General features: G+C 36.0%; 1 protein-coding gene across 1 annotated transcript; it reads right to left on the bottom strand.

The window, feature by feature from the left end:
• Nucleotides 1-330: 330 nt before the first annotated feature.
• LOC121382378 (E3 ubiquitin-protein ligase Zswim2-like) lies at nt 331-26722 on the bottom strand. Its single transcript, XM_041511966.1, has 13 exons — nt 26607-26722; nt 22902-23056; nt 22378-22495; nt 18951-19167; nt 16900-17145; nt 15204-15288; nt 14729-14856; nt 13935-14103; nt 13080-13168; nt 11182-11424; nt 8699-9009; nt 1828-1940; nt 331-1329 (listed from the first exon to the last, which is right to left on the bottom strand). Exons 2-13 carry the CDS (start codon nt 23049-23051, stop codon nt 1114-1116), a joined length of 2085 nt encoding a protein of 694 aa, XP_041367900.1. The 5' UTR covers nt 23052-23056; nt 26607-26722; the 3' UTR covers nt 331-1113.
• Nucleotides 26723-27352: the final 630 nt, after the last annotated feature.

Here is a 27352-nt window from a genome sequence, read left to right as displayed (position 1 = left end):
ACCAAGCAACAAGACACTAACATGAGCCACATGTCACATTTTAACTAGAGCTATGCTACCTACAGGTAACATAAGCAATGCCAAGCAATAAAAAAATATTAATATATGCTAGACTAGTATTTATTACATACCTATTCAACCTTAATATAGTGATAAAATGTGTTATTTTGTATCGCACGTATGTGTGATCTGGACCGGAAATTTATTTACTGACGTCATATATGATTTACAAATTACATCAAATCGTATTTGAAACATTACACAAGGCTATCGCAGAATATGATTCTTAATGTTAAGTAAATCAATTTAACAAAATGTTATGATGTTAAATTAAAAACTGTTTTTGTAAAACATAAAAGAAGGACTTAGAAGGTATGTAATAAATAGAGCACTTCACATATGTTGTTTTCACTTGCTAGTTATTGCACTCGTTTATTTACGAAGGAACATACCACTCGTACAGTGTATATATTCTTGTGCAAAATAAACTTATGCAATAAATAGGAAGTGAAAACAACGTATGTGAAGTTGTGTATATTTATCATGCTGGATTCCATCAGACTACCAACTGAGTAGAACAATGTTTTTAATACTGCCATCTTGAGTATTTAATACTTAACGTTTTATAATAGAAAAGCAACTTAGGTTTTCTTCCTATATGAGGCGCCATTCTTTAATTTCTTAGAGATCTTGTTTACAATCTAGGTCACATTCAGTACTGATACCGAGGTAAATCACCCCCAAAATACCTATATCGATACCGAACGTCAAATTTCCATACTGCCCTGCTCTAGAGAGGTGACAGGCACCTTAATTATTAAAGAGTCTGCGGCATTGTTTTTCTTTACTTGGTTTATTTTATGGGTCACTGGTCTATAAATACTTTTGGAACAGCCCTAAATTATGGACAGAGAGATCCGGCTAAGGCCAGTCCCTGTGCCCAGTATAGGTGTGCACTACAACAGCTTGCTCTGAATGTGCACGTAAAGTCCTTTTTAGCCTTAGCCTAAATTTGAAACATGAATCTGCTATCGTAGTAGCTGCAGGCACAGATGATGAATCTTGAGATTCACTACCTCCCGATTTGGTGGTAAAACATCTTGACCGTGATTTTCACTGTCGGAGAATATCTCTCAGTGTAAGACTTGCTATCTGGTTTCCTTCCAACGCCATGTCCATGGTCCGGTGAGAAGGTAAAACAGCAGGCTTCTTTTTCCGTTGTCCCATAAACACATTTGGTCGCAGTCGACCTCTTGATATCGGAACTGATATTTCCTGTTCTGGTGGATTAATCTGAGGACTGTTGCCTAAATAGAGATCCTGAAATGTCTGTAAGTAAAGAACATTTATTAGATTTTCCAAGCAATGACAGCTGACATACAAAATACCATAAACTATTTTAGGACTGGGGCTCAACTTTTGAGTCAAGACTGATAATGTCATGCAAACTTCATGCATTTGGAGTCCAAAGACTGAAATCTGAGTCTTGAGCAAAGAATTCTCACATTCTGACTCTAAAGCTTCAGTTAACTACGGGCTCTGTTCTATTTAAAAAAAACCCGTTTCATGTCTTAACTCCATTGTTTCCTATAAAAGAAAAAAAGAAATTTTATTACAATTTGCCTTCACTTGGCAACATTATTCTGCCTATAACTACTGGAATTAATCAACAGAAAAATATCCCCGGAATACTCTTTATTTCTTCTAGATGAAAACTAAAATTAAAAAGAACAATAATCACATAACAAAAACCAATAACAACATATCATAAAACCTCAGTGAACACTGGTACTGTTAAATTAACTTAACTAGTAAATGTTTACTAACCTGTAAACCCTGAAGAATATTACTTCTATCGGCTTGCTCGTGAGTGTGTTTCTGACTAGACACATTTATGCCTCTTGGATTGTGACTTACAGTACGTTGAATAGCAGTATTTTCTAAAAGTATGACAAAAATAACTAAACAGACACAAAAAACAAAACAATATGTAAACAAGTATGTAAAACAGCTGAACATATTTCATTTTACTGTTATGTTATACAGTGAAACCCCTCAATACCGGACATCCATGGGACCAAGTAAAATGTCCGGTTTTTAGAGGTGTCCGGTTTTCAGGGGTCTGCCTGAACGGAAATACCTTCCGTTCTCCATAAAATAGGGAAAGTGTTAAAGTGTTTTAAAACAAGAACAACCAGAATATGTTGAAAAATGGTGCATTTATGAGCATTTAGAAAAATAAAAACAACGGAGAAACATATGCTTTTGCTTACTCTTTATTTCGCTAAACAAACGTTTAAAAACCCCCCCAGCTAATTCACACAATAGGAAGGCAGCAAATTAAATTCCCTGTTATTTGTGTCAATCTTTGAAGCAAATCATGAGACATGTTTGTGAAGGATCACATTTAAGACCTTAAAACACACTCGTAACTTAATAAAGACATCTAACCCAAACCCGAACTCCGCTAATGTTAACCATAATTACAACACAATCAATGTGTTTACAGTAGTTAACTCCATACCAAAGCTTGCGATCAGTCCTTTTAATTGTTTATTGTCAAGTTGCTAATCTTACCAGCTGAGCGGTACCTGTACTGTATGCAGCGGTGATTACACTGATAACAGCGATCTCGAGCATGCGCATATTGCACTAGCCATCGGTGTTCACAGAAAGGTGGGCGCCATATTGATTGGTATCGGTTTGATCGTCCGGTTTTCAGGGGTAGGATTTACACTAAGTTGACACATTGGGACCGAATTGTTTGTCCGGTGTTCAGTTTAGAGGGGTTTCCGGTTTAGAGGGGTAAAATATAGTGTTAAAAGATGTGTAAATCACGGGACCGCGGAAAACGTCCGGTTTTGAGGGGATTCCGGTTTAGAGGGGGTCCGGTGTTGAGGGGTTTCACTGTAATAGCTAAACAAATATCTGGTGATGCTGTTATGTTGTAATAAGTATACAAATATCTGGTGATGCTGTTTTGTTGTAATAACTATACAAATATCTGGTGATGCTGTTATGTTGTAATAACTATACAAATATCTGGTGATGCTGTTTTGTTGTAATAACTATACAAATATCTGTTGATGCTGTTTTGTTGTAATAACTATACAAATATCTGTTGATGCTGTTTTGTTGTAATAACTATACAAATATCTGTTGATGCTGTTATATTGTAATAACTATACAAATATCTGTTGATGCTGTTATGTTGTAATAACTATACAAATATCTGTTGATGCTGTTATACTGTAATAACTATACAAATATCTGGTGATGCTGTTATACTGTAATAACTATACAAATATCTGTTGATGCTGTTATGTTGTAATAACTATACAAATATCTGTTGATGCTGTTATATTGTAATAACTATACAAATATCTGGTGATGCTGTTATACTGTAATAACTATACAAATATCTGGTGATGCTGTTATACTGTAATAACTATACAAATATCTGGTGATGCTGTTTTGTTGTAATAACTATACAAATATCTGGTGATGCTGTTTTGTTGTAATAACTATACAAATATCTGTTGATGCTGTTATGTTGTAATAACTATACAAATATCTGTTGATGCTGTTATATTGTAATAACTATACAAATATCTGGTGATGCTGTTATACTGTAATAACTATACAAATATCTGGTGATGCTGTTATACTGTAATAACTATACAAATATCTGGTGATGCTGTTTTGTTGTAATAACTATACAAATATCTGGTGATGCTGTTATATTGTAATAACTATAAAAATATCTGGTGATGCTGTTACCCGGTATATTGTAATAACTATACAAATATCTGGTGATGCTGTTATATTGTAATAACTATACAAATATCTGTTGATGCTGTTATATTGTAATAACTATACAAATATCTGGTGATGCTGTTATGTTGTAATAACTATACAAATATCTGTCGATGCTGTTATATTGTAATAACTATACAAATATCTGTCGATGCTGCTGTTATATTGTAATAACTATACAAATATCTGTTGATGCTGTTATGTTGTAATAACTATACAAATATCTGTTGATGCTGTTATGTTGTAATAACTATACAAATATCTGTTGATGCTGTTATATTGTAATAACTATACAAATATCTGTTGATGCTGTTATATTGTAATAACTATACAAATATCTGGTGATGCTGTTTTGTTGTAATAACTATACAAATATCTGTTGATGCTGTTATGTTGTAATAACTATACAAATATCTGTCGATGCTGTTATATTGTAATAACTATACAAATATCTGTCGATGCTGCTGTTATATTGTAATAACTATACAAATATCTGTTGATGCTGTTATGTTGTAATAACTATACAAATATCTGTTGATGCTGTTATGTTGTAATAACTATACAAATATCTGTTGATGCTGTTATATTGTAATAACTATACAAATATCTGTTGATGCTGTTATGTTGTAATAACTATACAAATATCTGTTGATGCTGTTATGTTGTAATAACTATACAAATATCTGTTGATGCTGTTATGTTGTAATAACTATACAAATACTGGTTTAATTCTGTAGTTGAGTTATGTTAAAAATCACATTACACATTTGTATGTAGTGACATGGCTAGACATCATAGAAATGAAATAAAGCATTGCAATGTCCTGTGTTGAATCTTGAAGACATTTATCATATGCTAAAATAATAGCTTTTAGAAAAATGTATTAATTGTGCATAGTTATTTCTCTTTTCAAACAACGAGAATTTGGTAAGAGAGCACATCAAGCAAAGGTAAAGTCTAATGGAGTAGAACATCAGCCCTGGTATAAGCTGTCCTATACAAGTGTCTGTAAATGATCCCTGCTTTCTATTCAATGGGAATGGCCTATTTAACCTCTCACTCTCAAAATAACTACCTATATTGATCAATACATATGTTATTTCAAATGTTGTTTGACAAATGAAAGTACAAAACTGGGCATATTCTCAATTATTGTAAGCAAAAATCAGTATTGAGCTATATTACCAAAACTGGGATGAACACAAAGGCACTGAGTATACGGAATAATACTAAGTAAGAACATGAAAATATATTATTTTAATAACTTTGGTCAAAGACATGTTAGTTTGTTACAGTGGCTATAAGTTCAGTATTGGCTTTTTCATATCACTTCAGATTATGGCACAATTTCCTCCATATTTAAAAAAAAAGGAAAAAAGTACTAATCATAGCACAAGATTTTGGAATGAGTTTATTTATTTAATGACACCTCAACGTATTTTAAACTACTTATTCAGTGTGTAACATACAGTACTAAACCAAATAACTTCCGGCTGGGTCCAAGTTCGAGATGCACCCAACTTCTGATAGAGAAGTGAACACTACAAGTCCTGTGATTGGTGATAAATGAGAGTGTTTTGGTTGTAAAAAAAAAGTTTCATCTGGGCAAAACATGTATGCAATTTTATTTCATCTAGTACTACTGTGTCAAGTAGCCTTGTGCTTGAAACATGTATGGGGTACTTGTAAAAAAAAGTACTCAAATTGTGTGCGGAACTAGGGTAGTCATAGCTTGACCCCCAATTTTTTCTGATTCACTTTAAAGGGACACACCCTAGTTACGTTTATTTGTTAACCATTACGGTGTTGTTTTTCGCTATTAAACCCCATTTTTCACAAATAAAATTGCACTTTACTTACATTTTATTATTTAGAATACACATTTCCATTCACCTGAAGTGCTTTTTGGTAATCCTGATGTTTGTAAAACTACGAAATGCATTTTTTGCATGTTTTCACAAAACGTGTTGTCGAGAAAAAACCGTTAAGCAAGCGAGGTCCAATCTATTTTCAATGTCACAGACGTTGGTATATCACGTGACCGTTATCATTTTGGTTCGGTTTGTTTTCTCGTGCACGGTTCGCGCAATCAACATCCGATTTGTTGTTGTTCATTTGTGAGATTTTTCTTCACAGTTCGTGAACATTTTCAGTAACAATAAAGTTCAGACAAGTAAGTGTCTCAATACAAAACGTTACAAACCCTTAAAACCAATAATTTTGCTAAGTCTTACGATATCTGGAGAGGGGATACAACCAGGACAGAACAGTTGGAACATGTCCAGGAGAGGTGAAACGAACGCACCCCAAGTCTGTGAAATTTGTCGTGACGTAGGCATTGTTGTGCTTCTACCGGTGACATCAGAATACTAACTTTCAAAATTATTTCAAGCAATTGGGACATGGGGATTCCCATGGTATTTATCGATATAAAACCTGCTTTTTCACTCCATTTGATAAAAACGTGATCTAAGTGTGTTACAGGTTTGTAGATTAACCAAATTATAATTTATTTTCGCTGGATGGAACTAGGGTGTGCAGCTTTAAGGGTGAGGGGTGGTAGTATTTATATCCGTGGCATTAATGTTGATTGATATGCTGCAGGTAGGAGTTTTAGCCACATATGTTACTATTGTCGTCTATGGGATTTGATTTGGTAGTATACACCCTATAGCACATATTCAGTGCATAATAAAAAATATTATGATTTTTTCATTTTATTTAATTAAACTATACTGGTTGATTAATTAGCCATCACTCGACCATGCAAGTTCACAATGACCTTGACCATGACAATAATCACTGTACATGGGCTCTGAATGGAGTTTGAATCAAAATTAGAACTGAGGAAAAGTTGGTTTTGGCCTATATACCTGTAATTCATACATGTACTGTAAATATTTCAATAATTTCTTATTACATGGTATTTGACTTGCTATATACAACTGCTCGTAAATATGGTATTATATATAGGCAACCTGAACTAAGATTTTATATAAAAATAACATGTTCCAATAGTGGGTTAATGTCTTTAGTTTCCATTAACATACATGTAGTTAATTTTTCATGTATGAAATTCTGAAAACTCAAATTTGTAAAGAACTTGATTTTTATTGTCATTTTGACATATTTATCGGATGCTAAGTTATATTTTAGACAAATTTGTAGTTTTATTCAACATTTTAAGTAAATTTGAAGAAAAACTATACCAAACACATAACTAAATTTGTTGTCACTATTGTGCCTTCTGTTCTTATTTATACATAACAATAAGCTTATTAAACATATATCTTTAGATCTCCAAATCAAGTTTTTTTTTAAATAATCACTTAGTTTGCTTTCGTGAAGAGCATTTTAAGTTTGTACTAGATTCAGAGTCAATTTTTTCAGATTTGGTTATCTGCCTTGGGGTAAGTTGATAATTTATTTTATTATTATTAAAGCTGTATTACCCAATGTTACTAGTTAAATAAAATGCTGGATTACAGATTGTAGGAATACATCCAATATACATATTGTATTCATCTGGATTAGAAAATAATACAAGAAAACAGATGTTCGGGTAATTATGTCATTTAAAGATAGTTTTTTTCAGTAATTAATCAAAAATAAATAGATGAAAGCTGGATGATAATTCCAGATATCACAAATATAAAACCTCCAACTACAGTAGGCTATAAATAAAATATAGTCAGGAATATTGGTGGCTGCCAATGGTTTTGGTGGTTCATTATGAAAATCAGCAATGGCCGATGGATTTGAAATTCCCACACCTGGTAACTTGAAGACACTCACAACCCAGCATACAGGATTTCCTCCCAGCACTAATGTTTAGAACGTTAAGTCATTACTTCATACAGGTACAGTCATGTTGGTGTTTCCTTCCTCAGACAGTGTATTTTGTTTACTGATATTTCTTTGATGTGCCTGTTAAGGTCTTCATAATCTAGGGTTTAGTCAAGTGCATGTGTTTTAATGGAATTCTTTAAAGGAGTAGAGGTACTCTGACTATCTTGTTGTCTCTACATATATACCTGAGTACACACACCCAACTGACAGTAAATATCTTCAGGAGTTTTATTTTAAAACATTTTGTTGTTTAATATGACATATTGCATTTGTACAAAACTGTATGCAATATATATGCCTTATGAGGTGTACATTACATTAGATTGCACTGTAGAAACAACAGTTTCAGTGAGTTTGTCAGTTTATTTCAGAATACACCAGATCCTGGTTGTCATAAAAACATAGCTGGACACTTTTTGAAAAATGTATGTTATCAGTATAGGTAGTACTAAACCAAGTAACTTCCGGCTGGGTCAAAGTTCGAGGTGCACCCAACTTTTGATCGAGAAGTGAACACCACAAGTCCTGTGATTGGTGATAAATGTGAGTGTGTTGGTTGTAAAAAAAACCAAAAACGTTTCATCTGAGCAAAAAATGTATGCAATTTTATTTCATCTGGTACTACTGTGTCAAGTAGCCGTGTCCTTGAAACATATATGGGATACTTGCAAAAAAAAGTACTCAAATTGTGTGCAGAACTAGGGTAGTTATAGATGCTACCTGTTATCTCAGAAATGAGCAGCTTTACCCTTGTTTTTTCAGATTCACTTTAAGGGTAGGTGGTGGTAGTATTTATATCCGTGGTGTTTATGTCAAATGATATGCTGCTGGTAGGAGTTTTAGCCACATATGTCAGTATTGCCGTATATTGGATTGGATTTGGTAGTATATATACACCCTATAATGCTTTGTATTTAGAACTTTTGTACAGGTTTTATTATCACAATGTATTACACATGGGCAGATTAATTTACTATCTATGTCAATGGCTACGTTAAGTATGATGAGCCCTCTCCCCACAGTATCTACTTACGATTGGCTACTCTGCTGGGAATTGGAGGTTTGTTTTCCATCCTGGGCGGTGCACTGCCACCAGGTGTCCTCAGTAAACCAATCACATCAGAGAGTGTTCCTTCACTTGCCATGTCTCCGGCCTGATAACCTTCACCTTCAGCAGGTGTCGACTCACTGTTTGTGACTCTCCGCCCGACCTCGCTGCGTTCCAAAATGGCCAGCTGCTGTCCGACCCAGTCTCGCTGGTGGTCAGCCTTACGCAGAAGGTGAGATCCAGGCAACGAGCGGTTGGACGACACTGAGCGCTCAGATGTGGTATCCAACATCATCCTAAAATACAAATAATCACTTTTCATTCTGACCCTTTGAAAGAAGATTCTTATATACCCTTTAGAACAAAAGTTGTATGAAAACATACATATTCAACAACAAGACCAACTGATTAAATAATTTTATTTTATTTTAGTTACATTTCCATGCTTATACCCAATTAAGTTTTGAGCATGCTGTCCTTGACACAGACCTTAGTTATCTTGGCTAGTACACTTACACATTCCTGTTGAGCCAATAAAACTCACCACAATATTTTCTTCTTCTTCTTCTCTCGTTGTTACCCTTTTTCCTTTTTCTTTTTTAAAAGTCCTGGACCATAAGGCGTGCATAAAAGGAAGTACTATTTTATTTTGATTTGTACCTGCATATATCAGAATAGAATGTAATGTGAGTGCGTACGTATGTGTGTGTATGCGTATGTATGTGTCTATGTTTGTATATATGTATGTATGTTTACACATGTATGAATATTAATTTTAAGATAAATTGTAAGGCGGTGTATCAGGGCTCCCCAACCCTGGCACTGTCAAATGGTCTGGGGACAATAAAAAAATAAAAATAATAAAAACTACAAAAAAAACCTCACCACAATATGAACTCAATACCTATGAGCCAAGGGTTGAAAATTAGCAGTCGCCCGGTTGTTTGTGGGACCTTTATTGGCTAATGGCGACTAAGAATTTAGTTAAGATAGTCTGTTGGGCGACCTTCGATTATCACCTAATGCAAGGTAATGGTAAACCACTATGAGAGATGTACCCGAGGTTATCACCTAATGCAAGGTAATGGTAGACCACTATAAGAGATGTACCCGAGGTTATCACCTAATGCCAGGTAATGGTAGACCACTATAAGAGACGTACCCGAGGTTATCACCTAATGCAAGGTAATGGTAGACCACTATGAGAGATGTACCCGAGGTTATCACCTAATGCAAGGTAATGGTGAACCGCTATGAAGAGATGTACCCGAGGTTATCACCTAATGCAAGGTAATGGTGAACTGCTATGAAGAGATGTACCCGAGGTTATCACCTAATGCAAGGTAATGGTAAACCACTATAAGAGACATACCCGAGGTTATCACCTAATGCAAGGTAATGGTGAACCGCTATAAGAGACGTACCCGAGGTTATCACCTAATGCAAGGTAATGGTAAACCACTATGAGAGATGTACCCGAGGTTATCACCTAATGCAAGGTAATGGTGAACTGCTATGAAGAGATGTACCCGAGGTTATCACCTAATGCAAGGTAATGGTAAACCACTATAAGAGACGTATCCGAGGTTATCACCTAATGCAAGGTAATGGTGAACTCCTATCACGAGACATACCCAAGGTTATCACCTAATGCAAGGTAATGGTAAACCACTATAAGAGACGTACCCGAGGTTATCACCTAATGCAAGGTAATGGTAAACCGCTATAAGAGACGTACCCGAGGTTATTACCTAATGCAAGGTAATGGTAAACTACTATAAGAGACGTACCCAAGGTTATCACCTAATGCAAGGTAATGGTGAACCACTATAAGAGAAGTACCCGAGGTTATCACCTAATGCAAGGTAATGGTAAACCACTATGAGAGATGTACCCGAGGTTATCACCTAATGCAAGGTAATGGTGAACTCCTATCACGAGACATACCCAAGGTTATCACCTAATGCAAGGTAATGGTAAACCACTATAAGAGACGTACCCGAGGTTATCACCTAATGCAAGGTAATGGTAAACCGCTATAAGAGACGTACCCGAGGTTATCACCTAATGCAAGGTAATGGTAGACCACTATAAGAGACGTACCCGAGGTTATCACCTAATGCAAGGTAATGGTAAACCACTATGAGAGACGTACCCGAGGTTATCACCTAATGCAAGGTAATGGTAAACCACTATGAGAGATGTACCCGAGGTTATCACCTAATGCAAGGTAATGGTGAACTGCTATGAAGAGACGTACCCGAGGTTATCACCTAATGCAAGGTAATGGTAAACCACTATAAGAGACGTACCCGAGGTTATCACCTAATGCAAGGTAATGGTAAACCGCTATAAGACGTACCCGAGGTTATCACCTAATGCAAGGTAATGGTAGACCACTATGAAGAGACGTACCCGAGATTATCACCTAATGCAAAGTAATGGTAGACCACTATGAAGAGACATACCCGAGGTTATCACCTAATGGCACTCCTGCTATTTCCATACTGGAGGGAGGTCTGTGAACAGGTGGAGCGTTTCTTGGTAGACGTCGATGGAGTGATGGTCGTCTGGCTTCGAACACTGTGACTTGTGGTCGTGTGTCTATGCGAACCCCGACACCCGGGATTACTAGCATGGTCTGATCCTGTGACACAGTACTCTCCACTTCAGAAGTGGACTGTGGTTCAGAAGTTGTTCGTGGCTGGGATCTATGAAGATTCTTGATAGTGTTAACAACATGTATTGAATTCTGTCAAATAAATACAGTGACAGTAAGTTGAAACACTCTTTTGACAAAGAATATTTGTTTAAAGACACTTCAGCATATCTTATTTAGAATGAGAGAGGAAACATAATTACTCCATCCAAAAAACAGCAAGGGATCTTTTATATGCATTTTACCATAGGCAGGATAGCACATATCATTACATATGATCATCCCACCCTATCAATTTTTGTTGTTGTTGTAAATCCTTCAATGTGAATACAAGTTAAAAGTGTGGTTTTGATGAACTAATGATATGGAATAAGATAAAACAGTGAAAAAGATGTAATTTTACTGAGTTATTATTTTTTTGTTTTAACAGTTTTAAAATAATTAAAAATAGCATACCATAAATCCTTGAATAGAAGTCTAGACTTGTGTATTTTTTGCAATGCTCTGAGACCCGGCCTCTATTCAAGGTGGGCTTATTGTTTTTATGCAGACTTTCCTAACATAGCGTTGTTGTAAAGACATCTTCTAATGTAGGCTTCCAAACATGTTTGTACATGTAGAAACTCTTATCTAACTGAGAAATGTTCTCGTCATTATGATCATAGGCCGAGCTTTTGAAGTCATGTAAAGAAAGTGACGGTTATAATGTGGTCGTTAACCTGATAAAGCAACAACAGCAGAAACAGGCTTTTATGTGAGGCAGGCCTCTATTTGTTTCGCAGCACTCTCAGACCCGGTCTCTAATCGAGGCAGGTTTCTATTTGTTTCCTAACTCTCAGACCCGGTCTCTAATCAATGCAGGCTTCTATTCAAGGCAGGCCTCTATTTGTTTCACAACGGTCTGAGACCCGGTCTCTAATCGAGGCAGACTTCTATTCATGGCAGGTCTCTATTTGTTTCACAATGGTCTCATACCCGGTCTCTAAGCAAGGCAAGCTTCTATTCAAGTCAGGTCTCTATTTGTTTCACAACGGTCTGAGACCCGGTCTCTAATCGAGGCAGACTTCTATTCATGGCAGGCCTCTATTTGTTTCACAACGGTCTGAGACCCGGTCTCTAATCGAGGCAGGCTTCTATTCAAGGCACGCCTCTATTTGTTTCACAACGGTCTGAGACCCGGTCTCTAATCGAGGCAGGCTTCTATTCAAGGCACGCCTCTATTTGTTTCACAACAGTCTGAGACCCGGTCTCTAATCGAGGCAGGCTTCTATTCAAGGCACGCCTCTATTTGTTTCACAACAGTCTGAGACCCGGTCTCTAATCGAGGCAGGCTTCTATTCAAGGCACGCCTCTATTTGTTTCACAACAGTCTGAGACCCGGTCTCTAATCGAGGCAGGCTTCTATTCAAGGCACGCCTCTATTTGTTTCACAACAGTCTGAGACCCGGTCTCTAATCGAGGCAGGCTTCTATTCAAGGCACGCCTCTATTTGTTTCACAACAGTCTGAGACCTGGCCCTGTGCTTATAAACCGTAAAGTCTAGACTTTAATAAAGTCCAGACTTTAACATCATGGCAACGCCATTCAAATAGCATTACGTTAAAGTCTGGACTTTATTAAAGTCTAGACTTTAAGTTTTATAAGCACAGGCCCAGGTCTCTAATGGAGGCAAGCTTCTATTCAATGATTTACAGTAATTAGTCTTACCTGTTAGGTTGAATGTCCACAACCAAGCCATCAATGGGACAAGTTGGGTGGGAGTGCAGGAGCCAGTTTTTAATACAATCTTTGTGAAACTGTAAACAAAACAGTGTCATACATACAATCCACATCACCATATTGGCAGATTCCTTCTTCAATACAAACAGGACTATATAAAGAGAATAAGCAGGCCCTTAGACTTAGTTGTTGAGGGTGGCCACTGATTTGAGATAACAGCTGCTTTCTCCAACCCCAGAATTAAAAGATCAGCTGTTACAACATACTCTTCTCCAATTCTAAATGAAAACTTCTCACTGATAACCTACTTGATAATCACCACCATAGTAATTATTCTGCAATCAAATGTCCTACTGTCATGTCATGATGCTGGTTAATAAGGTGAAAACCTTCCGCAAAGCTGGTCAAAGTACTTTTCAACAGAAAACTGAATGATTGCAAGAAATATTTATATGTTATTAAAATAAATGTGTTACGTTAAACAACTGTTTGCCATTATTCATTATCCAATGAAATAAAGATGTTATTTAGAAATGACAGGAAGGAACTTTCTTTAGCAATACCTCCGCATATTTAATTTTGTTAATCCCATAGACAGGAAAATATATACAACAGCTTTTGAAATACCTGTTTTGGCCTATTGGCCAGGATAGAACACCCCCCCCCCCCCCCCCATCCCTAAAAAGTCAATCAAGAGCAATCAATCCGCCGACCTACTGCACTTCAGGCACGCCCACTGCCACTGAGAAACATCCTGTCCCAGATGCTATTTGGATGCCTCAATATTAACTAATTACATTATTACTATATTTATGAGATGTCTTTTAACACCCGGCCTGTTACCTTGTGATTACAAGGCAGTTTCTTGATTATCTGCCCTGGTTCATAGCCTCGCAAACAGACTCGGCACTGAACACCTGGTGCCAAGATAGAACCTGTATTTCGCACCATTTCAACCGGAAGAGAATCAATTAGTGACTCTGATATTTGGCTTGGTTGCTGGGCTGTCTCACTGAAAAGGCAAAAAGATATATTATTATTTAAGATTAACACTTAAAAATCATCTTCGCACTATTAGTTAAAGGCTCCTCCAGAATGGCTCAGTAGGAATGTCTACACCAACCTACATAACTGAAATATGTGCCCTTTCTTCTTTCTGTTTCAATTATAAAATCTTTAACACTTGTGTGTGTGTGTGTGTGTGTATGCATGTGTGTGTGTGTGCGTGCACGCGTGTGTGTGCATGTGTGCAAAAGAGAGATTAACCTCCTTAATTCTGTTTCTGTATACATTTTGTAAATATCTGTGATCAATAAACAATCCAGACAACATTAAACAAATTAAATTAAGTCTAAAAACTAAAGAAAAAGAAATGATCTTTTCACTATATCCAGCACCTTATCAGTTGTCATGTATTACACATCTTTCCTTTAATCTATCCTTTAAACAATGAGACAACAAACTGTTGATGGCAGACAAGTCAGTCTATCTATATAAGCTGTAAAATGTCTTTCACATGCTCTTTCTAACATACAGGACATAATGTACACAGCTTGTGATACACTGGTTATAGCACTGGTCGGAATATATTTGTAATGGATATACTGAGGAAATTCTAAGTAATTTGTGAGACCAACCTGTCAAGCTGCAGTAGAAGGTCATAGTCTGTGGAAGAAATGTCTCGGTTCATCAAGTCTTGAGTGACAGCTTGAGGGAGAGCCACCCCAAATGTTCTCTCTACCGACCGCCAGCGCTGGTTGCGTTTCTGAACACAAATATACAAACACACACAAAATCTTACTGTTACATAAACAACAAGGATACCAGTGCATTTATTATTCAACACTCTAAACCACACATCATAATCACTACATGCATAACACCCCAAAACCAGTGACTAAACAATGTATTAGGCGTCATCATACAAACCATTAACTGTTAATTTTCTTTCTAATGCACCAATACTGTTTCATTATTTTTAGTATAAGTATGTTAGCAGTAGAATTTTGTATGTGACCAGTAATTACTATTCTCTAAAAATGTAAGATGTAATATTTCAAAACTAACAATAGCAAGTTGTTTTATGTTGTGTAATGATTAAGAATTACTCACATGCCGAAATTCAAAAGCATGGTTTGTGTGCATTGGTGTGTTGAAGCAGAGCTGACACAAATAATAATCCATGCAATGAGAGCATCTGAAAAGACAAGTTTAAATGTATGTGCTTTATTAATATATTAAACTGAAGTACAGGCATGAATTCGATTCATATTTAAAAGGCATGGTAGACTACCAATAAATGTAGTACAGATATTAAATCCAAAACAAATTCTTCAAAACAATAGCTGACTACACAAAGACTCATGCTTATAGTACTAAACCAAATAACTTCCGGCTGGGTCAAAGTTCGAGGTGCACCAACTTTTGATAGAAAAGTTAACAACACAAGTCCTGTGATTGGTTATAAATGTGAGTGTGTTGGTGGTAAAAAAAATTAGTTTCACCTGGGCAAAAAATTTATGCAATTTTATTTCATCTAGTACTACTGTGTCAAGCAGCCTTGTGCTTGAAACATGTATGGGGTACCTGTAAAAAAAAGAAGAGTAAAAACTTTTTGTGCAGAACTAGGGTAGTCATAGACGCTACCTGTTATAACTGAAATGAGCAGCTTCAACCCCAATTATTTATGATTCACTTTAAGGGTGAGGGGTGGTAGTATTTATATCTGTGGCATTTATGTCGACTGATACGCTGCAGGTAAGAGTTTTAGCCACATATGTTACTATTGTCATCTATGATGGGATTTGATTTGGTAGTATACACCCTATAAAGCATTTTGATGCTAATTGCCTGTGACTAGTGCTACTGTTTACTATATGTCTTGAGTATTGCCAGCAACTAGCTTTTAAGTAGGGGATAACTATGTTGTATTTGACCATTTGTGAACGTTAATGTCGGTTTTACAGTTGCAAATAGAATTTTAATGATGCAGTGGAGTGGAGATGGTAAAACGAATATGGTCAAATGGTCAAATACAACATAATTATCCCCTAAAACGCAGGCCACATACATAAAAACGATCCCATTGTCAACTTGTCCTCATAACAAATTTGAGTTTAACCAAATTCAAACACATATAAAAACAATCTCATTTTGATTTAATTAACTGATTACTGATGTATATATGTTAGACATCACCCAATCCAATGTAAAAGTTCTGCAGTTTTCTACTCCCCCTACCCACCCTCACTATCTCCACCCTTGTCGTTTTCTTCCTCATATGTTCAAGTCTATGTAGGTCTGTTGTATCTTAATATATATCAGCTTGTAAAATGTAGGGAGAGGTCTTAATGTAGGCTAAGCCTGTTGACCAATCTCATTATGTTTTGACAAATAAATATCGGAGTTGGGCAGTATACCATATATACCCTTTGGTATTGGTATCATATCAATACTGATTTACCATACCAAGCAAATTTCAAAATATAGAAATTTCGATATAGAAAAATGTTATCTGCCATTTAATAAAGCACTAACAATATATCTGATGAACGCAAAATAGCTAAAAAGAAGAGAGAGATGAGGGCCTTGTGTATGGAATTTAATTTTATTTAATTCAAATTAGCGGATGAGACTTAAGTTGGGCATTTAAAGCTGAGAATACTGAAAATATCGCTCGATATCGGTGTCAGTATTGTTTCAATACCGAATACTGTACTGATACCGAGGTAAATCCCCCCAAAAATACTGATACCGAACCTGAAATTTCAATACTGCCCAGCTCTAATAAATATAGTTTGAACCAAACCTGTAGCACTTCCCTTCAATGGGCGCTATGTGACAGCTGCGACAACAAGTTCCGAGATGTCGGTCCATCCTGACTGCCGGGGACTGCTTCTCACCCGTGGCATTTCTGAACTCCATCTTGAGTAGATTTAGAGGCCCGAAGTCCTCGCGACATATTGGACATTTGATTTCCTCCTTTCCAAGACCCTGCTGATGTTCGGCCCAAATCTTCATACACCGGATGTGAATACTGTTACCACAGCTGAACCTGTGGAATATGAAATAAAAATGTAGTTTGTAGAAAGACTCTCTCACAGCGCATCACATATCTATTATTTAAATATTTCTCAATCAGTTCTAAAGCAACTGTTTTAACACTGTATAGTCATTCAAAATGGTAATGTTTTTGTGTAGATATATGGATGGGCCAAGCTGAGCAATAGATGTAATAAAATATTTTATCACAAACTGTGACCGAGTGTATGGAGTGTACTGTAAATAGTCGGCATGGTTATGGAAAGCACAGGTTTTGGTTTTTTTTTAAACTTTGTTAACTGAAATAATTTTACCTCAAAACAGTTTGCATATTCTACACAAAATTTGTGTATAAAATAGTGATGATTAAATTAATATATTTTTCACATTTCAGCATTCATTCGACCTTGTTTTAAGAAATAACTTTAGCAAGACATTATATACAGTGTGTGTCCAACTACCCTAATTAGCTAATGAGTTTTACTTAAATACAGTTTTAAGTTGCAGATGATAATTCAGACCCATGTCAACACTGTACATGCTTTGAAAGGAAAGCAAGATTTTAATTTTATTATTTTTTGTTTGGCAATGAATTAGGGCAGGGCGGCTACAAATGCTGCGGGTGGCACAAAATAAGGGTAGGGCACAGCACCCTTCTATTTATTGCTAAGCTAGAACATTGGTGTAATGATAGGTATGGGGTTCACATCCCAGTACCAGCTCCAACCCAGATTGAGGTTTAATAATGACTCTGTTGGAAGGTGTAAGGCCACTACATAGACTTCTCTCTTACTAACAAATAACCATTAACCCACTGACAATACAGATGAGTCACTGATGTGTGTGTCCACAGCAATGTGTTTGAATCGTAATATTCACAAAAATCATGATGGAATGAATGTTCAATTTCAAGAAAACATTTAATAACCTAATTCTTTAATGTTCTTCTTTTACATGCATAAGGCAACCCATGAATTTGGTACTCAAATTATCAAATGATTCCTACTACATGTAACTATTTAGGATTAAAGGAATATTGTCACAGACTACTGACCAATTTAATGGCTTAACAAAATATTACCTGAACAAAATAATTTTATTTGTCAATAAATGTACTTTATTCAACCATCTTCATAACCACCACAAAACTAAAATTGCCGAGAGCATTGACATGGATTTCACTCCATCATGGTTCAGTTACGGTCTCACTACACAGATGTCATCTGCCATTGAAACCCATGTTAAATTGCCCAACTTCAAACGAAGATTGCCAATAGAATGAGTTCTCGTTGGCACTAACAACATACACCATTGCGAACATACATTATATTAGCATTTATTTTCACTCCAAAATTGAGAACAGTTTGAGTCTCAGTTTTTTGCAATATGACTGCATCTGGCTGTAGTACCGGTCCGAACAGGTGGTTCATTAACCGATTCACTCTGGCTGTCACTTGCACTATATACCCATGTCCCAAAATGTCGATGCACAATATTACAAAATAACATGGGCAAAATACAGCCAGAAGGCTTACCATTAAACATACATATTGTTTTAATTCTTCACCATTTCCTGGAAGTGAATATGTGAACCATAACATGTGTCACAATTAGGAACTATAGTGGACCGTGATCAATGAACTCTCACCCGGAAGTGATCCGTGTAGTGAGACCTAAGGTGATGTGAAAGCTAGATTTAGTTTCCAACAATTAATGTAATTTTTATTTATTATCCATTTTTAGAGAAATGAGGTCCTTAAATTTGTGACGGTATGCCTTTAACTCCCTGACTAGCAGAACAAATGCAATTGCACTGACTTGCAGTAAGTAACTGGAAGATGTTTTGACAACAGCTCTTCCTGGCAGATAGGACAGACATCATCCTGGGCAATGTCTCGCTGCTGCATGACCTCACGCCCGTCTGCGGCACTTAACACCTTTTTCGACACAGGTTTCTTCCGTCTCTGCTGCTGCCCCATTTGTCCATGCAGCACCTCATTAATTTCTCTTTCAACAAGACCTAACTGCCATGTTACTGAAAAAACAAACAAATCCAGCAAAGTTAAAAAAAAAAACATGCATTACTAAAAATAATATGACATGTCAAACGTTCATATGAATGGTTAAAAAAACCCACTGGCACCACACAGGGTACTTTTTTTTAGCAGCAGCAAGATGTTTTTATACAAACATTCCAACAGATATGAGTCATATGACAGCAAGTAACAAGTCTTTGATATGCAAGTTGTGGAGCACTGGTTGGAGCATTGGTTGTAAGAGATAAACCTCTGTGGGTTTACTGGAGGGATCAATCTGAGATTGTTGTATGAGGTAAACCTGTGTAGGTTTACTGGAGGGATCAATCTGAGATTGTTGTATGAGGTAAACCTCTGTGGGTTTACTGGAGGGATCAGTCTGAGATTGTTGTATGAGGTAAATCTCTGGGTTTACTGGAGGGATCAATCTGAGATTGTTGTATGAGGTAAATCTCTGGGTTTACTGGTGGGATCAATCTGACATTGTTGTATGAGGTAAACCTCTGTGGGTTTACTGGTGGGATCAATCCGACATTGTTGTATGAGGTAAACCTCTGTGGGTTTACTGGAGGGATCAATCTGATATTGTTGTAAGAGGTAAACCTCTGTGGGTTTACTGGAGGGATCAATCTGAGATTGTTGTATGAGGTAAACCTCTGTGGGTTTACTGGAGGGATCAATCTGACATTGTTGTAAGAGGTAAACCTCTGTGGGTTTACTGGAGGGATCAATCTGAGATTGTTGTATGAGGTAAACCTCTGTGGGTTTACTGGAGGGATCAATCTGACATTGTTGTAAGAGGTAAACCTCTGTGGGTTTACTGGAGGGATCAATCGGTCATCGTTGTAAGAGGTAAACCTCTGTGGGTTTACTGGAGAGACCAATCTGATATTGTTGTAAGAGGTAAACCTCTGTGGGTTTACTGGAGGGACCAATCTGATATTGTTGTAAGAGGTAAACCTCTGTGGGTTTACTGGATGGATCAATCTGATATTGTTGTAAGAGGTAAACCTCTGTGGGTTTACTGGAGGGACAATCTGATATTGTTGTAAGAGGTAATCCTCTGTGGGTTTACTGGAGGGACCAATCTGATATTGTTGTAAGAGGTAAACCTCTGTGGGTTTACTGGAGGGACAATCTGATATTGTTGTAAGAGGTAATCCTCTGTGGGTTTACTGGAGTGACCAATCTGATATTGTTGTAAGAGGTAAACCTCTGTGGGTTTACTGGAGGGACCAATCGGACATCGTTGTAAGAGGTAAACCTCTGTGGGTTTACTGGAGGGATCAATCTGATATTGTTGTAAGAGGTAAACCTCTGTGGGTTTACTGGAGGGACAATCTGATATTGTTGTAAGAGGTAATCCTCTGTGGGTTTACTGGAGAGACCAATCTGATATTGTTGTAAGAGGTAAACCTCTGTGGGTTTACTGGAGGGACCAATCGGACATCGTTGTAAGAGGTAAACCTCTGTGGGTTTACTGGAGGGATCAATCTGATATTGTTGTAAGAGGTAAACCTCTGTGGGTTTACTGGAGGGATCAATCTGATATTGCTCTGCATCCCAAACAGAAAGTTCTATATCACAGCTGTATGTCATACTTTCAAGAATACATGTTATGGCATGATTGTAGTGTGAAGCACATGATTTCTTAGGCGAATAAAATATGTAATATTATATAGAACAAAATATGTTATTATATACAATATACAGCGACATGCATGCTATATATATATATATATATACACACACACACAGTGAACTCTCATTATTATGGTATCCATTACAACTGAATATTCAGGAACCGGCACACTTTTACTGGGAACCAATATGTTTCAGTTTTAATCTTTATCATTTTAGCGGAATATTTGAGTTCCGGCACCGGCAGTCATTTACAATGAAAAAACATGTCTATTTCATGTATTGTTCCATCTTTACAATGGCGCAAAGAATCACTGAACACATCTTAGGCATATTATGTCATCCTAAGTAGTAAGCCGACAACTGGCTTATACTGGATTAGCTATGGTTGATTGCACAGAGCTGCGACCACAAGCGGTGTTGTTCAAACGTGCATTGGTTTTGGGTAGGGGTGCAATAAAAACATGTTTGCCCGATTTTTGCGGATGCATCGCAATGTTCTGTAATAATATCCATCCCACTAAACCAGCAATAAGTATATATTATTTTTCAATACAAAATAAACCTTCATTGTCGAAATAACTGTATTATGTTTTGTTCATACATTAACCCACGTACTGAAATGATAATCAGAGTGTTTTCATAGTTAATTGGTCTTTTCTTTCCGTGACGTGTACCTGTGGTTCCTGAGTGGCAGAGGTATCTTTTGGACGATAACCAGTAAAGGTGTCTAGACACACAAAAAATATGTGCCTGTTTTATTAAGATCACAGGATATTGTGGTGTAACCGCGCAGCCTTCCCTAAAATGATAATGGAACATCCAAGGTTCTGCTTTATTACTGTAAATAATTCTGTAAAACCCTTGATTAAGTAGACTTTCCCATCTAAAATCACAAAACTAACCAATTATGTAATCCCAAAGAACAGAAAATTATCACTTAGGTATCGTGAGTGGTCGTTTTTACTCCAACGTACCCTACCAATAGGCCTAATAATATGCTTCTTTTTTTTTTTTTAAATTTAAGAGAGAAAAATACTATAACCCCATTTCATTCTATTAATGCAAATTGAAATATATTTAGTTAAATAGTTTATTATATTATCAAGTCATTTGTGTCGTTTTACAAGTCAGGTTGATAAAAGTGAAGTGCTTTGTCGTAAATGACTGTCTTTGTTTACACTGTGCATACTGGAGTTGGTAGGAGCTGACGTCACTTCGCCCCAAGCTAGAATTCCGGACGCATAGAAAACAAAAGAAAATGGCTTCCCCCAGTTAGCAGGAATAATCACATTTTTTACTGACGTGTTTATTTAAAATGACGCATATTTAATTTTTTTAAGTGTCAGTATGTGTTGGTGGTCCAGGTATACATCTTTCCAACACACCAGGCTCATATTTGAGTTGACCCTTCCTTTAATAAACAAAATATGAATAAAATGCATCTTACAGCTAGGCCATACAAATATTTAATCACACATTTTTTCTAAGTTGTTCAGATAAGGATCAAGTTACTAATGATGAAATCTAACATTAAACATTTAGTAATAAACTGAATTATAACCAACTTGGATTATCTTTTGGAACTCTGAACTTCTTTAGGAGCAACCATGAGATATGTTTGCAAAGATCTTTCTCCTTCTTAAAGACCGAGCATGTACAGCGATGTGGGTCACCCAGGTACACCTAAACAAACATTCAAAACTCAGTTACAGTGACATTTAAAAAACAGTGAGCACCACATAAACACTGAAATCTCCTTTAATGACCACCTGCATATAAAGTACTTGCCAGTATAAACTAATATGTTCTTCTGTACATGGACTGCATTATGTATTATTAATCATAAATACAAAGGTCAGTGTCAAGTATAAAACAGTGGCTTATACAATATACCCGGTATGCATGCATGCACATTTTCCTCTCTCTCTCTCTCTCTCTCTCTCTCTCTCTCTCTCTCTCTCTCTCTCTCTCTCTCTCTCTCTCTCTCCAATAGCTGATGATTAATAAATCAATGTTCTAGTGGTATCATTACACAAAACAAAATTAAAATATTCCAAGATTGCCCTTCTTGTATTATATGTCTACTAGCCTTAAAATGTCTGTTTTCACCATCTTCCTTCAGTAAGAAACCAGTGGGCCCCATCTCCCTCAGAATAAAGATGGTTGCATTCATGGCTTCTGCTTGGTGCCAGCACACTGCGTCGCTCAAGTGACGTCGCCATGGGAAATTACGAGCCATGGTTACTAGACAATGAAGTAAAATATTATCTTTGGTTGACGCATAGATAAATCAACAGGATATTTTCAGTTACTTAAGTTATAATATCAAGTTAACACAAAATACTAAGTTTTCAAGGGTTTAAGCTCTCATTTGCCAAATGTAATTTAAAGTTTAATTTGGTGAATATATTATTACCAATTTGCCAAAAAGCTAATTTGAAATCTGTGTGTCGAAATCAATTGTCGCTGGGTATTGAACTTCCAATAAACAATGCTTGTCGACTTTTTGTTGATTAATGGCCACCTATAATTTGATTTTCACCTGCTATTTTTATTTTTAATGACATCACTGTATAGCTAAATTTATGTTATTTGAATTTTGCTACAGATTTTCTTATCAATTGCCAAATTGCTATTAATTTTTAGTAGCCAGCTTAAAGTAAACCCTATTTGCCTATTTTATAGAGGATTCATTACTGCAAGTGTTGTTTTAATACGAAAAATATCAACTGAGTAGCAAATTCTATTTATTGTATAACACTTTAATTTGAAGAAAAGATGCAATGTTTTGTTACTTTATTTTGACAGTCGGAGATCATGCGGTACACATATTTCGGAGAGTTATCGTTATATTTAGATGAAAAGTGAACCCAGATGAAAATTGGACCTCGTACCACATATATTTTACTATTTGCTTAAAAGTGCTCCTTAAAAAATGTGTCGCTATGGCAACTGCCTACAATGTGCCATTTTGTTTTTAAATGTCCCATTTTAAAATAGGGTGGTTTTCAATTAGGATGGTTTTCGAGAAGTAAAGTTTGAACCACATTGTTAACAACTAGCCTATGATAAATTATTCTCCTATCTTTAATTACCGAAAGATTTTCCCTACATTTTGCCTTGACAGAAATCACGAAAAAAACATTACAATGTCACAAATTCCACATACTAGATAATAAACATGTCATCTATATCGACTTCACTAAGATCTCCTAGGATAAAAAACATGTAAGTTTCGCTGACTTCCATTTTACTTTTTTATGGAATACTCTTCGAGACGGGTTAAATAGTTAACAATATTTACTGCTGATGCATGTCATTTTTTTTATGCACATGCAGTAAACTTTATACTATGTAATTTACTACAAGTTATTTATTTCCAAGCCGATTAATTTGTATATTGCTCACACAAATTGTATTTTTTTGTTATTTTCAAAATACTTTTACTTTGCTTCTTACACCAAACCAAAGTGAAATTGTTTATAAAAAATATTTTAATAGAATGATATAGATATAGATACTTAATTACTTTTCTGAACTTTATTGTTAATGAAAATATTCTTGAAGTGTGAAGAAAAACCTCACAAATGAACGACAAGCATATGACAACAAATCTGATGTTGATTGTGCAAACCGTACACAAGAAAACAAACTGAACGGAGTTGGAAGCATAACGCAGTTTGGGATGTTGACAACATATGTTGAATATGTATCATTCTTCATTGTAATGTTTTTTCATGATTTCTGTAGGGACAAAATATGGGGGAAATTTAACAGTAATTAATGGTAGGTGAGTAATTTATAGTAGCTGTTAACAATGTGGCTGTTAACAGACTTTAGCAACTCATGTACAGTTGAATATTAATACTCTTAATATGGTCTCACTACACAGTTGACTTCCAGGTGAGAGTTCATTCATCACGGTCCACTATATAGTTCCTAATTGTGACACATGTTATGGTTCACATATTCACTTCCAGGAAATGGTGAAGAATTAAAACAATATGTATGTTTAATGGTAAGCCTTCTGGCTGTATTTTGCCCATGTTATTTTGTAATATTGTGCATTGACCTTTTAGGACGTGGGTGTAAAGCGCAAGAGACAGCCGGAGTGAATCGGTTAATGAACCACCTGTTCGGACCGGTATTACAGCCAGATGCGGTCATATAGCAAAAACCTGTGACGGAAATGTTTTCAATTTTGGAGTGAAAATAAATGCTTATATAATGTATGTTCGCAATGGTGTATGCTGTTAGTGCCAATGAGAACCCGTTCTAAATTCAAATCTTCATTTGAATTTGGGCAACTTAACATGGGTTTCAATGGCAGATGACTTTTATATAGTAGGAATCGAAATTTTTGGTACATGTAATTACTTGTTAAATGACAATAAAGTTGTCATGTATTAAGACAGTAAATTCAATTATTGTGGAAATTTAGATAAATCAAATTAAACACATTTCATTTTGGTATACTCTTCTTCAAATATATTACATTGATTTATACAATAATTCTGTCAAGTAGGGATCAAAATTTTTGGTATACAGTGCTGTCCGGTGTATCGGCACACCTAAGCATTCAAGGACCATTTTCTATGTGAACACTGTGAAATACTTAATAAAATGTGTCTCTCACCAATGAAACAGTGCATAATTTGAAATACACTACAAATTGTTTTATGTCTGTAGTAAATAAACTTTTAAAATGGTACACAAATATAGGCCCCCTTATATCCAAAACGATTTCCATGTCCGGTGATTCGGCGCAGTAGATGTGAATCGTTGACCCCGCTATTTATAGACCACCCATGACCTCACTTTTAGCCCATAAACGCTACACTATTGTCCCAAAATTATTTTAGTACTTTTTTGTTTTGTCTTGTTAAAAATATTACTATGAAAATGAACGATCACACATGACCCATCTCATGATCAGTTTCGGAATCGTTTTCTTGAGTGGCACAGTATTACAGATGTGTACAGTCATGTTCAATGTCATGCATGACTAAGATGCCTACATGGATTTTATTTTTCTCGCGTAGATTGTGCACACGTTGATTTTATTTCACCTTTAATTTTTATAACAATGTGACAATTGTGAACTGGAATGACTGTCAATTAAGGTGTAAAAGTTTCATTTTGTTTGCATTTGTCTGTGTTTTCCGTTTCAGTTTAAATAAAAATAATCGAACAAAAATAATTACATTTATACTGTTTACTATAATTAAAAAAATGCGAGAAAGGTGTTTTCAGACTGGTTTTAACATTCTTAATATCAATAAGCTGACCTACTTCGTGTTTATATACACGAAAACAGGTGAATGATTTATTTTGAAATTATGATATAATTGTTGATAATTCTAAAAAAAAAAAAAATTAATTGCACCCTTAACAATAAATATGTTGATACTTTATTAACCATTGAAAAAGAAATTGAACTTTTAATTCGTTAAAAACACCGACAACATGACAACTTGCTAAGCATACTGAGCAAAATACCAAGTGCGCCGAATCACCGGACGCGCCGATACACAGGACACGGTTGTATGTAAATACACGTTAAGTGGCAATAATTTTGTCATGTATGAAGAGAATATGAGAAAAATATTGCGGAAATATATCAAATTTACTGACACTAATATGTGTCAAGTGCCTGTGCATCACCTGTATCAGTGTATGGAAAAAAAAAAAAAAAAAAATTTTTATCTGGACTTGTTCAGAACACACTTAAGTCTCTAACGTAAAACTAATCAGATAGAAAGTAGTTCAGTCCTATATTTTATAATATGGATACCTGTTTTGTTTTTTCAGATATTAAGTCCAAAGAACTTTTTTCAAAGAATTAGTGGAATAAACACAAGAAACATGTGTGGCCATATTGTTTTCATGTCGCCAAGGACTGTAGTCTCGTTCGGGCCAAACGCTTATTCAAACAAGCCTCTTTGGCTGAACGAAACTACAGTGCCTCCGATCATTCGGAAATCATCGGCCGATTACGGATTCTCCGTTACCAATCGAGTGCGATAGATCCGAATAAATTTTAGTTTTGTTCATCAAGATAAATGTTTCGGCCCGTCATTCATTATTATTACATCAAAATTATTTTAAAACAAACAAACCGATATTTCCACCAAAAAACTACAAAAAATCCTACATTTATCTTGATGAATTCATAGCCATACGGGCTCCCATTTTTGTACGGTGGGGAAGACAGGCTGGTTTTTGCCCGAATTAAACAAAAAGTACACGAACCTGGATTAGGCCTAATGCCGGGCTCAGACTACCAACTGCCACGACGGAGTTGGCCAACTCACAGAGCTAAAGACTTCTACGACTTTTCAGTTGCAAGTCTGAGCGCTCTTACAACTCGATTCTAGTTGTATACATGTACAACTCCTACGACGCAGTTTTATCCGATTCCAAAAATGAATCGGGCCCAACTTTAGTTGGTAGTCTGAGCGCTAACTACAACTCAACCCGACGGCCAATTGGCAGTCTGAGCGTATTCCCAACTCAACTGGGACGTCGGCAATCAACCAA

This window comes from Gigantopelta aegis, chromosome 9, assembly GCF_016097555.1.
Source record: "Gigantopelta aegis isolate Gae_Host chromosome 9, Gae_host_genome, whole genome shotgun sequence".
Taxonomy (NCBI): domain Eukaryota; kingdom Metazoa; phylum Mollusca; class Gastropoda; order Neomphalida; family Peltospiridae; genus Gigantopelta; species Gigantopelta aegis.
The sequence above is the reverse complement of the archived record's forward strand: the minus strand, read 5'-3'. Positions and strand labels throughout refer to the sequence as shown.

Coding starts and splice junctions, on each gene's coding strand:
- LOC121382378 (XM_041511966.1), bottom strand. CDS start 23,051: ATGGCTCGTAATTTCCCATGGCGACGTCACTTGAGCGACGCAGTGTGC. Junction 17,146..18,950: donor CTTCCAGTTACTTACTGCAA/GTCAGTGCAATT, acceptor CATATTCCACAG/GTTCAGCTGTGGTAACAGTA. Junction 14,857..15,203: donor ATGCTTTTGAATTTCGGCAT/GTGAGTAATTCT, acceptor ATTTGTGTTCAG/AAACGCAACCAGCGCTGGCG.